At 43.7% G+C, this 14,153-nt stretch overlaps 1 protein-coding gene across 2 annotated transcripts in view; it reads right to left on the bottom strand.

The window, feature by feature from the left end:
• The window catches only part of BRD8 (bromodomain containing 8), a 284,491-nt gene that overhangs the window by 142,974 nt on the left and 127,364 nt on the right, over positions 1 to 14,153 (bottom strand). For both annotated transcript variants that reach the window (XM_073556914.1, XM_073556915.1), the window contains 2 exons: positions 5,858 to 6,035; positions 2,610 to 2,714 (listed from right to left, as the gene is read on the bottom strand). In XM_073556914.1, the coding sequence (XP_073413015.1) occupies positions 2,610 to 2,714; positions 5,858 to 6,035 (283 nt within the window). The remainder of the gene's footprint in view (positions 1 to 2,609; positions 2,715 to 5,857; positions 6,036 to 14,153) is intronic.

Raw genomic sequence — 14,153 nt, 5'->3', positions numbered from 1 at the left:
TGAGTAAAAGGCCATTTACACCGGTCGATAATCTGCCAGATATTAACGCTAACGACCCATTGTCCACAATAACTGATGTGTGTAACATGAATCCATCGAGCAACCGAACTATGTTTAGAAAAAAAGATCATTCATCATGCATATCATCATTTAGGGAAGCAAAAAAATTTGCTTCAATTTCTGAAAATTGCGTAAGACAAATGGAGATTGTTCAATGATTTGACAAAAAGGGGAAGTGGAAATTCAAATCCTAAATAGGGTTAATTGTGTTGCAAAGCAATAGCTCTATAGCAATTGGAGCATCGGAACAAGTACATATTCACAGTTAGCTAAAGAGATTTTCAGTTTATTAATTTGATGAAATATTGTTTTTACAGTATTACTGTAAACGTTTGTACAATACATTATGAATTTATGCACTTAGAATAAATAGCATCACTTATAGTATTTGAAAACTGAAGACACCAATACTTGAGATTATCGGTCTGTGTGAACACAATACACAATGTTCAACACAATTATCGCTATTCAACTATTTCATTCACAATTCTTGTCCTGAATGAACACTTGTTTGACATCATTTGCTAGTCAAGAGTTACATTTGGATTGTTCATTTACAAAAAAAAAATAAAAAATATATACATATCTCTCTATCTCTATATATCTATATCTATCTATATCTATCTATCTATATCTATCTCCGGGTGTAGTTGCAGCCTGCAGAGACCCGATGTGTGCGGTGATAGCTGCACGTGTGCTTGTAGAAGCGGGGTGAATAAGAATGGCCGCTGGGGATCCGGATGGTGGTCTGCGATGATGCGCAGGTGGGCGGAGCTGCCAGCGACACAAAGATGGGCGGAGATATTGGATTTAGGGCAGGAACGAAGGTTCGCCGCCAGGAGTAGAGGGGTAGTCTCGCGATGAGCGGTAATCTCGTGGGCGGAGCAGCTGGCCAGCACAGAGGTGGGCGGAGCTACCGGGCTGTGGTCTAGGAGAAAGAGAAATCCGGGAACTAAATTTATAGACGCCAGCCGAAGGGCACAGCGCTGGGATTGCCGTGGGGGAGCCTTCTTGTGGATAGAACCCCTGGCCAACTCTCACCTGCAGAGATGCAGGGAAGCCGCTGGAGGGGTCGCAGGACTGGGTTTTCTGCTACAGGTGAGCTGATGTAGCATGGAGCTTGCAGGAAGCCCTTAATCCGCCATCACTTTGATAGTGAGGTGGAGAGGGACCATCTGCTGTCTTGCATACACCGCCATCTATCAGTGGTGGTGCAATGGGAGCTGCACAGACTTCGGTGAATTCCTCTGGACATCCTATGGGTTGAGTCCTCCAGGATGAACAGGGCTGATGGTCCGGCGTGAAGAGCCTGGCTGCAGAAGGGGGTACATGGAGTTGACACTCCATGTTCCCATCTGTTGCTGTTGTGGGGAGAGTGGTGCTCTGAAGGGAACCATCGCCCCTTTGTAATTGTTGGAACAAAAATTCAGAATTTAAAAAATTAAAAATAAAAACAAAAATGTGGTCTGAATATCAGACCCGTGTGCCTCCTACGGACACTAAGCGTAAACTGGTTCAGCTAGAGCCAGGGTGGGGGTGTATACTGCAGAGGAGGAGCTAATCTTTTTGCATTCACTTAGTGTCAAGCCTCCTAGAGACAGCAGCATACACCCATGGTTCTGTGTCCCCCAATGAGGTGAAAAGAGAAATATATATTATATATTTACTAGTTTGACTCTTTTTCTCCAAGAAATTTTATATATAGTCCATTACTGAGCAGTAGACACTGTATATAAACTGTTGGCCTAGTAGTGGCCAGCCGCAGATCTCACTTCCTCTTGATTACGTATACATCGAAGGCGGGTAGTGACGCCAGCGGTGACTGGGTGCAGGGCTCATGTGACATAACAAGCGCACGTGTGCCCCAGGAAAGCTAGTGCCGACACCGCTGGTACGACGATGACACGGAAGGTGAGAGTAAGTTTTTACTTTAAAGGGGTAAAACATGAGGGTTGAGAACGGGGTGTTCCATTAGTGGACAACCCCTTAAATGTAATCATTCAGTAACAGCTTAGGAAAGAATGCAGCAGCGCTGGCTGGATTAGTGGAAAGAGAGTTCTTGCTCTTTTATAGTAAGAGCGGCCACGGAGAGTTACGGAATCAAATAACAAAGGTTCAGGGGATATTAAGGCTACTTGTGCAATGAATTGGTACTGGATTATGTCCAGAAGAAAAAAAAAAAAAAAAAATCAGAGACCGCCCAGTGCCCACAGTCTAACTTAAAAGTTTAACCCCAGATTGGCAATAAGCACTATTTAAAGATACTTTACAATTCTGACAGAAACTACCAATGGTGTCTTCAAAAGCAAACGTGTCTAGTTATGTTATGTAAAGATATTGGGCATTAAGAATCTATTTCTGTCCAATTAAGGGAAGGTTACCAACCGGGATTTTAGAAAAGCAGGGTAAATCCCAATGTGAGAAGATGGATGAAGTAGCTACCAAACAGGTTAACCAAATATAACTTTTTAAATTTGTCTCTCTAAGAAATAGTCTTTTAGATAAGGACATGTACAGAATTGATTTCCAATTCATTCAAATAAAATTACCTTCTCTGAGGCATCTTGCTTGCGTGTGGAATCTCGGCCCCTCAAACTTTTTGCACTGATTCCGGATTCAGACGTCTGCATAATCAACTGTGTAGCTAAAAATTGCTAACATATGAGAAAGAAAAAAAAATATTTTTAACAATAAATATTTAAAAATATATATACAGTACAGACCAAAAGTTTGGACACACCTCATTCAGAGCGTTTTCTTTATTTTCATGACTATGAAAATTGTAGATTCACTCTGAAGGCATCAAAACAATGAATTAACACATGTGGCATTATATAATTAACAAAAAAGTGTGAAACAACTGAAAATACTGCATGTCTTATATTCTAGATTCTTCAAAGTAGCCACCTTTTGCTTTGATTACTGCTTTGCACACTCTTGGCATTCTCTTAATGAGCTTCAAGAGGTTGTCACCGGAAATGGTTTTCACTTCACAGGTGTGCCCTGTCAGGTTTAATAAGTGGGATTTCTTGCCTTATAAATAGGGTTGGGACCATCAGTTGTGTTGTGCAGAAGTCTGGTGGATACACAGCTGATAGTCCTACTGAATAGACTGTTAGAATTTGTATTATGGCAAGAAAAAGCAGCTAAGTAAAGAAAAACGAGTGGCCATCATTACTTTAAGAAATGAAGGTCAGTCAGTCCGAAAAATTGGGAAAACTTTGAAAGTGTCCCCAAGTACAGTGGAAAAAACCATCAAGCGCTACAAAGAAACTGGCTAACATGAGGACCGCCCCAGGAAAGGAAGACCAAGAGTCACCTCTGCTGCGGATGATAAGTTCATCCGAGTCACCAGCCTCAGAAATCACAGGTTAACAGCAGCTCAGATTAGAGACCAGGTCAATGCCACACAGAGTTCTAGCAGCAGACACATCTCTACAACAACTGTTAAGAGGAGACTTTGTGCAGCAGGCCTTCATGGTAAAATAGCTGCTAGGAAACCACTGCTAAGGACAGGAAACAAGCAGAAAAGACTTGTTTGGGCTAAAGAACGCAAGGAATGGACATTAGACCAGTAGAAATCTGTGCTTTGGTGTGATGAGTCCAAATTTGAGATCTTTGGTTCCAACCACCGTGTCTTTGTGCGACGCAGAAAAGGTGAACGGATGGACTCTACATGCCTGGTCCCCACCGTGAAGCATGGAGGAGGAGGTGTGATGGTGTGGGGGTGCTTTGCTGTTGACACTCTTGGGGATTTATTCAAAATTGAAGGCATACTGAACCAGCATGGCTACCACAGCATCTTGCAGCGGCATGCTATTCCATCCGGTTTGCATTTAGTTGGACCATCATTTATTTTTCAACAGGACAATGACCCCAAACACACCTCCAGGCTGTGTAAGGGCTATTTGACCAAGGAGGAGAGTGATGGAGTGCTACGCCAGATGACCTGGCCTCCACAGTCACCAGACCTGAACCCAATCGAGATGGTTTGGGGTGAGCTGGACCGCAGAGTGAAGGCAAAAGGGCCAACAAGTGCTAAGCATCTCTGGGAACTCCTTCAAGAATGTTGGAAGACCATTTCCAGTGACTACCTTTTGAAGCTCAAGAGAATGCCAAGAGTGTGAAAAGCAGTAATCAAAGCAAAAGGTGGCTACTTTGAAGAACCTAGAATATAAGACATATTTTCAGTTGCTACACACTTTTTTGTTAATTATATAACTTCACATGTGTTAATTCATAGTTTTGATGCCTTCAGAGTGAATCTACAATTTTCAGTCATGAAAATATAGAAAACTCCTTGAATGAGGTGTGTCCAAACTTTTGGTCTGTACTATCTATAGAGATATATATATATATATATATATATAGTGCCTACAAGTAGTATTCAACCCCCTGCAGATTTAGCAGGTTTGATAAGATGCAAATAAGTTAGAGCCTTCAAACTTCACACAAGAGCAGGATTTATTAACAGATGCATAAATCTTACAAACCAAAAAGTTTTGTTGCTCAGTTAAATTGTAGTAAATTTTAAACATAAAAGTGTGGGTCAATTATTATTCAACCCCTAGGTTTAATATTTTGTGGAATAACCCTTGTTTGCAATTACAGCTAATAATCGTCTTTTATAAGATCTGATCAGGCCGGCACAGGTCTCTGGAGTTATCTTGGCCCACTCCTCCATGCAGATCTTCTCCAAGTTATCTAAGTTCTTTGGGTGTCTCATGTGGACTTTAATCTTGAGCTCCTTCCACAAGTTTTCAATTGGGTTAAGGTCAGGAGACTGACTAGGCCACTGCAACACCTTGATTTTTTCCCTCTTGAACCAGGCCTTGGTTTTCTTGGCTGTGTGCTTTGGGTCGTTGTCTTGTTGGAAGATGAAATGACGACCCATCTTAAGATCCTTGATGGAGGAGCGGAGGTTCTTGGCCAAAATCTCCAGGTAGGTCGTGCTATCCATCTTCCCATGGATGCGGACCAGATGGCCAGGCCCATTGGCTGAGAAACAGCCCCACAGCATGATGCTGTCACCACCATGCTTGACTGTAGGGATGGTATTCTTGGGGTCGTATGCAGTGCCATCCAGTCTCCAAACGTCACGTGTGTGGTTGGCACCAAAGATCTCGATCTTGGTCTCATCAGACCAGAGAACCTTGAACCAGTCTGTCTCAGAGTCCTCCAAGTGATCATGAGCAAACTGTAGACGAGCCTTGACATGACGCTTTGAAAGTAAAGGTACATTACGGGCTCGTCTGGAACGGAGACCATTGCGGTGGAGTACGTTACTTATGATATTGACTGAAACCAATGTCCCCACTGCCATGAGATCTTCCCGGAGCTCCTTCCTTGTTGTCCTTGGGTTAGCCTTGACTCTTCGGACAAGCCTGGCCTCGGCACGGGAGGAAACTTTCAAAGGCTGTCCCCCGCCAGGGGTGCGGTTAATGTGGCTGCTCTGTATACTCAGAGCGGTGAATGAACCAGCGCCACCCCCGTGTCTGAAACCAAATGCTGGTTCAGCTAGTGCATGATGCGACTGTGCCCTGCGCATGTGCACTTTTGACGGTGTATTTGAATACTTCATGAAAATGGAAGATTCTCTGTTCCCCTCCCCTACCCCTCTCCAGTGAAGCAGCTGCTGCTACAATAACGGACGTTGTTCCAACTGATGTTCTGGCATGAGCAGGAGGCTTCGGACAGAAGGACACATCTCCGGTTATAACATATAAATTAACATCTTCAAACTATTCATAACATTAAAGATGGTTAGCACATTTTTTTATCACACTAGTAAGAATACCTGGATTTGTTCCAGCACATCACGTTGCATCTCTACAGCCATGTGGTAGACATCATGGTCAGAACTGTTATACATTACAGCATTCTGGAACATGAGCATGATGTCCCTCTGGAATTCCGCTGTACTCCGAATTAAACCAGTCTCAATGTTTTTCTTTATAGTAGATAGGTCCATGGGCCTTGGGAATAAAAGGCTGCATAAGTACTGAAACAAATCATGCTAAATATTTCACACCAATTAAAAATAATAAATTAAGACATGCATTGAAATTTCTTTTAATCCATTCCCAACCAAGCAAATTTTTGTTTTGGTGCTTTCGTTTCTTTCTAAATTAATTAGTTTGATGTTGACATAACCATATCGGGGTTTTTTTTTGCAGGAGGAGTAGTAGTTTTCAAAAACACCTTTCACTTTACCATACAATGTACTGAAAAATGTCATTCAAAGTGGAGTGAAAAGGTGAAGGGAAAAAAAAAAATGCTTCAAGCGATTCCATCATTGATTTTAGGATTTTGTTTTTACAACGTTCATTGTGAGGTAACACTGACCTGGAAAATCAAACAGAAAAACACTCGCTAAAAATACCTTCTATTAATTACTTTTAAAACAAAAATCCGTCCCTATAGACTCATTCTGAGTGGATGCTAAAATATTAATTATTACTATTGTATACTTTTATATTCACAATGGGAAAGAGTCTAGGGAAAAATAGGCTAAATCTCAGTTCCCCTGCCTACCAGCAGAAGTTGGCACCCTATGAGAAATCGTTATGGCACCCCACAGAGATAGCAGGCCTATTCGCCCAATACTATACCCAACTTTATAATCTACCGTACACTGAGACCCTCAAACTCCTCAACCATCTCCGTCGGAGATTGATCAATATTTACAAAATATTAATTTATCCCGAGTATCCAAAGACCAGCTAAACTGTCTTAATGCTCCCTTCACTGAGGAGGAGATTAGGACTGCTATTAAATTGACGAAGAGTAATAAAGCCCCCGGACCAGATGGATTGCCAAATGATTATCATCGCCATTTCCAACAAATATTATCTCCATTTCTTTGCGACTTTATAAGCATTGGCAGGTAAAAGAATCTGTGTCCACTTCTAATCTGGAGGCTACGATTACTACAATACCGAAACCAGGTAAACCGCATATATGCCCAAGTAACTTCAGGCCTATTTCACTTGAATTGTGACATGAAGATATTTTCAAAAATATTAGCAACGAGACTGCACCACATTATCCCTTCTCTAATCTCCCCTGACCAAGTTGGGTTTGTGGTGGGACGCAAGGCGAAGGATGGACACGTAGAATGAGTAATCTGATTAAAGTTGCTGAGCTCTGTGGTTTCCACAGTGCATTCTTGTCACTCTATGCTGAAAAAACTTTTAATAGGGTGCACTGGGATTACCCAAGGAGTGTACTAGGTAAGTTTGGACTGGCAGGTCCCATCTTTTTAGCTGTGGTAGCCATGTACTCTAAACCCAATGCAAGAGTGTTATCCTTGGGGTTCCTCTCAGATCCATTTCAATTATCTAATGGTATCCGTCAGGGGTGTCCTCTATCCCCCATTATTTTTGCCTTGTGTATGGAGCCATTGGCTGAAAGGATTAGAACTTCCTGTGGCATCTCGGGTATTAAGGTGGGGTCCGTGGAACATAAAATTGGCCTATATGCAGATGATATTATATCCTGTACAAATGTAGAATCATCTTTTTAAAATAGTTATCTGCATTGGAGGAATTTGTCAAAGTATCTTATTACAAACTTAACGCCACAAAATCTTTGGCTCCCTGTTATGAGTGAGTCACCGGAGGAGGAAAAAACAAAAATACAAGCTAAGTCCAGAAAACCGGAGAGGTTGGTAGCTAGAGGATTGCAGACCCCTGATCCTATTCACAACAACTAGCAGTAGCCGTGGGGTGTTCCTACGGTGGTCCTAGACACCTCGTTCACAGCCGGAGAACTAAATAAACCTAAAGAAAGGGGAAATCTAAACTGCCCTAAAGCAGACCCCAAAGTAATAGACAGCCCCCAACATGTATTGACGGTGAAAACAGATGAAAACACAAACACAGACAGAAAGACAGGCTGAGCAAACGATGGGGCCCTCACTAACTAGATAGGACAGGAAAGAAAAGCAACTGTCTGCAATCACGCAAAAACCCTGCCAAAAATAATGTCCAACACGTCTGATAGAAAAGGCTATGAAGTCACTAGACTTCAAAATCACTATATCAGCACTCAGGTATATTCTGAACACAGAGCAAAGAGATCAACTGATCAGAGACAAAAATTGAGTTCAGCCAGTCCCAACCAGGGCTGGCTGAACACAAACACTAAGTAAACCAGACAATATCTCATGGAACAATAGCAGAGCAAAAACTTAGCTTTAGTAGACAGGACTAAACTGGAGGCCAGAGCTCAGAGCAGAGAGGATCACCAGCAACCCAGCAGAGTGCCGGCGGCCTTATATCCACTCAGACTCCGGATGTCCAATCACACTCCACCTGTTCAGATGACAGGTTTTTCCCATCCAAATCGATTTCACTACCTCCTTTCACCAGCAGAGGGAGTTCATCGGACATGAAAGGTGAAGGAGAAAATGAGCTCATAACAGTACCTCCCCCTTGAGGAGGGGTCACCGAACCCTCATCCACGCCACCAGGGAGATCAGGATGGGCCCGATGAGAAGCACGAACCAATCTTTTGGCATGAATATCGGATGCAGAGACCCAAGAATTATCCTCCTGGCCATAACCCTTCCTGTTATGATTGAGTCACCGTAGGAGGCAAAAACAGAAATGCTAGCTAAGTCCAGAAAACCAGAGAAGTTGGCAGCTATCGGATTGCAGACCCCTGAACCTATCAACACAACTAGCAGTAGCCGTGGGGGGTTCCCACGATGCCCTAGACCCCTCGATCACAGCCGGAGAATTAAATAGGTCTAAAGAAAGAAAGGGGAAATCTAAACTGCCCCAGAGCAGACCCCAAAGCAATAGGCAGCCCCCCAACATATAATGACGGTGAAGCAAGATGAAAACACTAACACAGACAGAAAGATAGACTGAGCAAAGACGGGGCCCAAGCTAACTAGATAGAAAAGGACAGGAAGGCTGCTGTCTGCAATCCGTGAAAAACCCTATGAAAATAAGAGCCAACAGACTGACAGTGAAAAAGGTCCTGAAGACGCTAGGCTTCAAAAAAGCTATGTCAGTACTCAGGAATATTCTGAAGACAGAGCAACAGGCAAAAGGAGATTCAGCTCACCCCAGCAGGGAATGGCAGAATCCAGGAAAGCAAGGAAAACAAAAACAACACACAAATGCTAACAGGCAAAGCAAAAAACTTAGCTTTAGAGGAGCAGGAATCAGACTGGTGTCCTAGAAGTCCACAGAGAAATCACCCGCAGGGCAGAAGGGTGTCGGCAGCCTTATATCTAGTCTGTGACTCCACTCAGCCAGTCATCCTCATTAGGCTCAGGTGCCTGATAATCAGGCTCATTACCTTCCTTTACCAGAATAGGGAGTTCACCAGACCTCAGTGACGAAGGGGAAAATGAACTCACAACAGTACCTCCCCCTTGAGGAGGGGTCACCGAACCCTCAACCACACCACCAGAGCGATCAGGGTGAGCCCAATGAAAGGCACGCACCAATCTTTTGGCATGAATATCAGAGGCAGAGACCCAGGAATTATCCTCCTGACCAAAACCCTTCCACTTAACCAAATACTGGAGTCTCCGTCTAGCCAAACGGGAATCCAGTATTTTCTCTACCTCATATTCCATGTTACCTTCAACCAATACAGGGTCTGCAGGTGCCACCCCAGGAACAACTGGTTCAACAAACCTCTTCAACAAGGACTTATGGAACACATTATGGATTTTAAATGTGACAGGAAGAGCCAAACGAAAAGAAACCGGATTAATAATCTCCAAAATCTTGTAAGGTCCAATAAATCTAGGCTTAAACTTAGGAGAAGCCACCTTCATAGCAATATTTTTTGATGATAACCACACCATATCACCAATCTTAAACTGGGGACCAATGGTCCTATGTCGATTGGAAAACCGCTGGGCCTTTTCCTGGGAGAGAGATAACTTATCCACCACTTGGTCCCAGATCTGGTGCATTCTCTCCACCACAGTGTCAACACCTGGGCAGGCAGAGGGCTCCACCTGCCCTGAAGAAAATAGAGGATGAAACCCAAAGTTACAAAAAAAAGGTGACATCAAAGTGGCAGAACTAGCTCTATTATTTAAAGCAAATTCGGCCAAGGGCAAAAATGAAACCCAATCATCCTGATCAGCGGAAATAAAACATCTCAAATACGACTCCAAGGTCTGGTTTGTTCTCTCTGTCTGCCCATTGGTCTGAGGGTGAAAAGCAGAGGAGAAGGACAACTGAATTCCCAGCTTGGAACAGAAAGTCCTCCAAAATCTAGACACAAACTGAACTCCTCTGTCAGATACACGGGATTCCTAAGAACATTGTAAGTGAACCACCTGTTGCAAAAACAGGGGCACCAACTGAGAGGAAGATGGCAACTTAGGGAGTGGTACAAGATGAACCATCTTAGAGAAACTATCACAAATCACCCAAATAACAGTCATTCTTTGAGAGACCGGCATATCAGAGATGAAATCCATTGAAATATGGGTCCATGGCCTCCTGGGGACCGGCAAAGGCATCAACAACCCACTAGAGCGAGAACAAGATTTAGACCGGGAGCAAGTCCCACAGGACTGCACAAAATTCCTGACATCATGAGACAAGGTGGGCCACCAAAAAGAGCGACTCACCAGATCTCTAGTACCAGAAATACCTGGATAACCAGCCAATGCAGGGCAATGAACTTCAGACATCACTCTCTTCTTCCACCACTGGTCAGGAACATACAACTTTCCACTGGGACAACGCTCAGGTTTGTCCTCCTGGAACTCTTGCAGAGCAAGTCTCAAATCGGGTGAGATGGCAGAAAGAACTACCCCTTCGCCTGAGATGGTAGCAGGCTTGGTCACCACAGGAGAATCAGCAAAGAAGCTCCTAGAGAGGGCGTCTGCCTTGACATTCTTAGTTCCAGGAAGAAAAGAGACTACAAAATCAAAACGTGTAAAAAACAAGGCCCACCTAGCCTGTCTAGGGTTCAAGCGTTCAGCCGACTCTAGATAAATCAAATTCTTGTGGTCAGTGAGGACCACAACTTGATGTTTAGCTCCCTCCAACCAATGTCTCCACTCCTCAAATGCCCATTTCATGGCCAACAGTTCCCGATTCCCCACATCATAGTTACGTTCAGATGGAGAGAACTTTTGGGAAAAGAAAGCACAGGGATTCATTTTAGATGTTACAGGATCCTTTTGGGACAAAACAGCTCCTGCACCAATCTCAGAAGCATCCACCTCTACCTGGAACGGGAGTGAGACAACAGGTTGCCTCAAAACCGGGGCGGAGGTAAATCTTCGCTTCAGCTCCTGAAAGGAAGCAACAGCCTCAGGAGACCAATTCAACACATCAGCACCCTTCTTAGTCAGATCAGTCAATGGCTTGGCAATACTAGAAAATTTTGCTATAAATATGCGATAAAAATTAGCAAAACCCAAAAACTTCTGGAGGGCCTTCAAAGAGGTGGGCTGAACCCAATCATAAATGGCCTGTACCTTGGCCGGGTCCATTTCAATAGTTGACGGAGACAAAATAAATCCCAAAAAAGAAATCCTCTTTACTCCAAAAAGGCATTTAGATCCTTTGACATACAGGGAATTCTCCCTCAAGATCCAGAACACAGTCCGAATATGTTCCACATGAGAATCCCAATCCTTGGAGAAGATCAAAATATCATCCAGATAGATAATCAAAAATTTATCGACAAAGTCTCGGAAAATATCGTTCATGAAGCACTGGAAGACAGAAGGGGCATTAGTGAGCCCAAAAGGCATCACCAGGTACTCAAAATGTCCCTCCGGAGTATTAAACGCCGTCTTCCATTCATCCCCCTGCTTAATGCGGATAAGATTATACGCCCCCCCGAGGTCAAGCTTGGTAAACCAGCAAGCACCTCTAATTCTAGAGAATAGATCCGAAATCAGGGGTAACGGATACTGATATTTAATAGTAATTTTATTGAGGGCACGATAATCAATACAAGGCCTTAAAGAACCATCCTTTTTGGCAACACAAAAAAAAAAAAACGGCACCTAAGGGTGAAGAGGATGGTCTAATATGACCCTTCTCCAACGCCTCCTTAATATAGGACCGCATAGCCTCGTGCTCGGGTACAGATAAATTGAAGAGCCGACCCTTGGGAAATTTACACCCCGGGCTTAGTTCAATTGCACAGTCATAACTCCTATGAGGAGGCAAGGACGCAGACTCATTCTCACTAAATACATCATAAAAGTCCACCAAATAGTCAGGAACATCGTGCGACTGAGGAGAGGTGGAAAAAAACGAAGCCTCACTAAAGGCACACCGACAACCCCAACTCACTACAGACACAGATTTCCAATCCAAAACTGGATTATGAATTTGCAACCAGGGAAACCCCAGAACAACGGCATCATGCAGACCATGCAACACCAAAAATCTGCAATTTTCTTGATGGTCTGGGGCGACCCGCATTACCACCTGGGTCCAAAACTGAGGTTTATTTTTAGCCAAAGGAGTAGCACCAATCCCCTCAAAGGGATAGGCGTCTGCAGAGGTGTCATCGGAAATCCACAACGTTTAGCAAAATCCAAGTCCATTAGGTTTAGCGCTGCTCCCGAATCCACAAAAGCCTTGGCGGAAAATGTGGACAGGGAGCAGATCAGAGTAATTGCCAGAAGAAACTTAGGTTGAACACCACCAACAGAAAACGTGTGTGCAAAACGTTTCTCTCGTTTAGGACAAACAGAAATAATATGCGAGGCATCTCCACAGAAAAAACACAGCTTATTACGCCTTCTGAACTCCTGACGTTGCGCCTTAGACAAAACTATCACATTGCATAGGTTCAGACGTCTGTTCAACCGGTGGCAACACCTCTCGTGCAATCCTGCATTCACGTAAACGCCGATCAACCTGAATGGCTAATGACATAGAATCGTCCAGACCAGAGGGAACAGGAAATCCCACCATAGTATCTTTTACGGCTTCTGACAAACCCTTCCGAAAGAGAGCAGCCAAGGCATTATCATTCCAGGTAGTAAGGACCGCCCACTTTCGGAACTTTTGACAGTACAACTCTGCAGAATCTCGACCCTGGTTCAATGCCAACAGGGTCTTTTCAGCCTGATCAATAGCAATAGGTTCTTCATACAACAACACCAAAGCTTGAAAGAATGCGTTCACATTAGTCAGAATAGGATCATCTGGTTTCAAAGAAAACGCCCAATCCTGGGGATCGCCACGCAGCAAAGAGATGACAATTTTAACCTGCTGCGCGGAGCTCCCTGACGAGTTAGGCTTCAAGGCAAAAAATAATTTACAATTATTTTTGAAACTCAAAAATTTAGATCGATCCCCAAAAACTACATCAGATGTAGGGATCTTTGGTTCAACAGCATGCGAACGAGCAAGGTAGGCGGAAATTCCCCGCACTTCCGCAGCGAGCTGCTCCACACGATCAGACAATTGCTTTATCTCCATGGAGAGAAAAAAAAAAAAAAAATTCCCCCTACTGCCTCAGAGATATAGAGGAAAGAATATACACACTCATTTTTTTTTTTTTAAGCACAATTCTTTCCTGCTATTGAGTACCCTAGGATCTGCAGTAGGGCAGGTGATTCTGTTATGATTGAGTCACCGTTGGAGGGAAAAACAGAAATGCTAGCTAAGTCCAGAAAACCAGAGAAGTTGGCAGCTATCGGATTGCAGACCCCTGAACCTATCAACACAACTAGCAGTAGCCGTGGGGGGTTCCTACGATGCCCTAGACCCCTCGATCACAGCCGGAGAATTACATAGGCCTAAAGAAAGAAAGGGGAAAACTAAACTGCCCCAGAGCAGACCCAAAAGCAATAGGCAGCCCCCAACATATAATGACGGTGAGGCAAGATGAAAATACTAACACAGACAGAAAGATAGACTGAGCAAAGACGGGGCCCAAGCTAACTAGATAGAAAAGGACAGGAAGGCTGCTGTCTGCAATCCGTGAAAAACCCTATGAAAATAAGAGCCAACAGACTGACAGTGAAAAAGGCCCTGAAGACGCTAGGCTTCAAAAAAGCTATGTCAGTACTCAGGAATATTCTGAAGACAGAGCAACAGGCAAAAGGAGATTCAGCTCACCCCAGCAGGGAATGG

Source organism: Dendrobates tinctorius, unplaced genomic scaffold, assembly GCF_039654945.1.
Source record: "Dendrobates tinctorius isolate UK_male_01 unplaced genomic scaffold, ASM3965494v1 ptg000241l, whole genome shotgun sequence".
Taxonomy (NCBI): Eukaryota; Metazoa; Chordata; class Amphibia; order Anura; family Dendrobatidae; genus Dendrobates; species Dendrobates tinctorius.
This window is presented reverse-complemented; position numbering and strand designations above follow the sequence as displayed.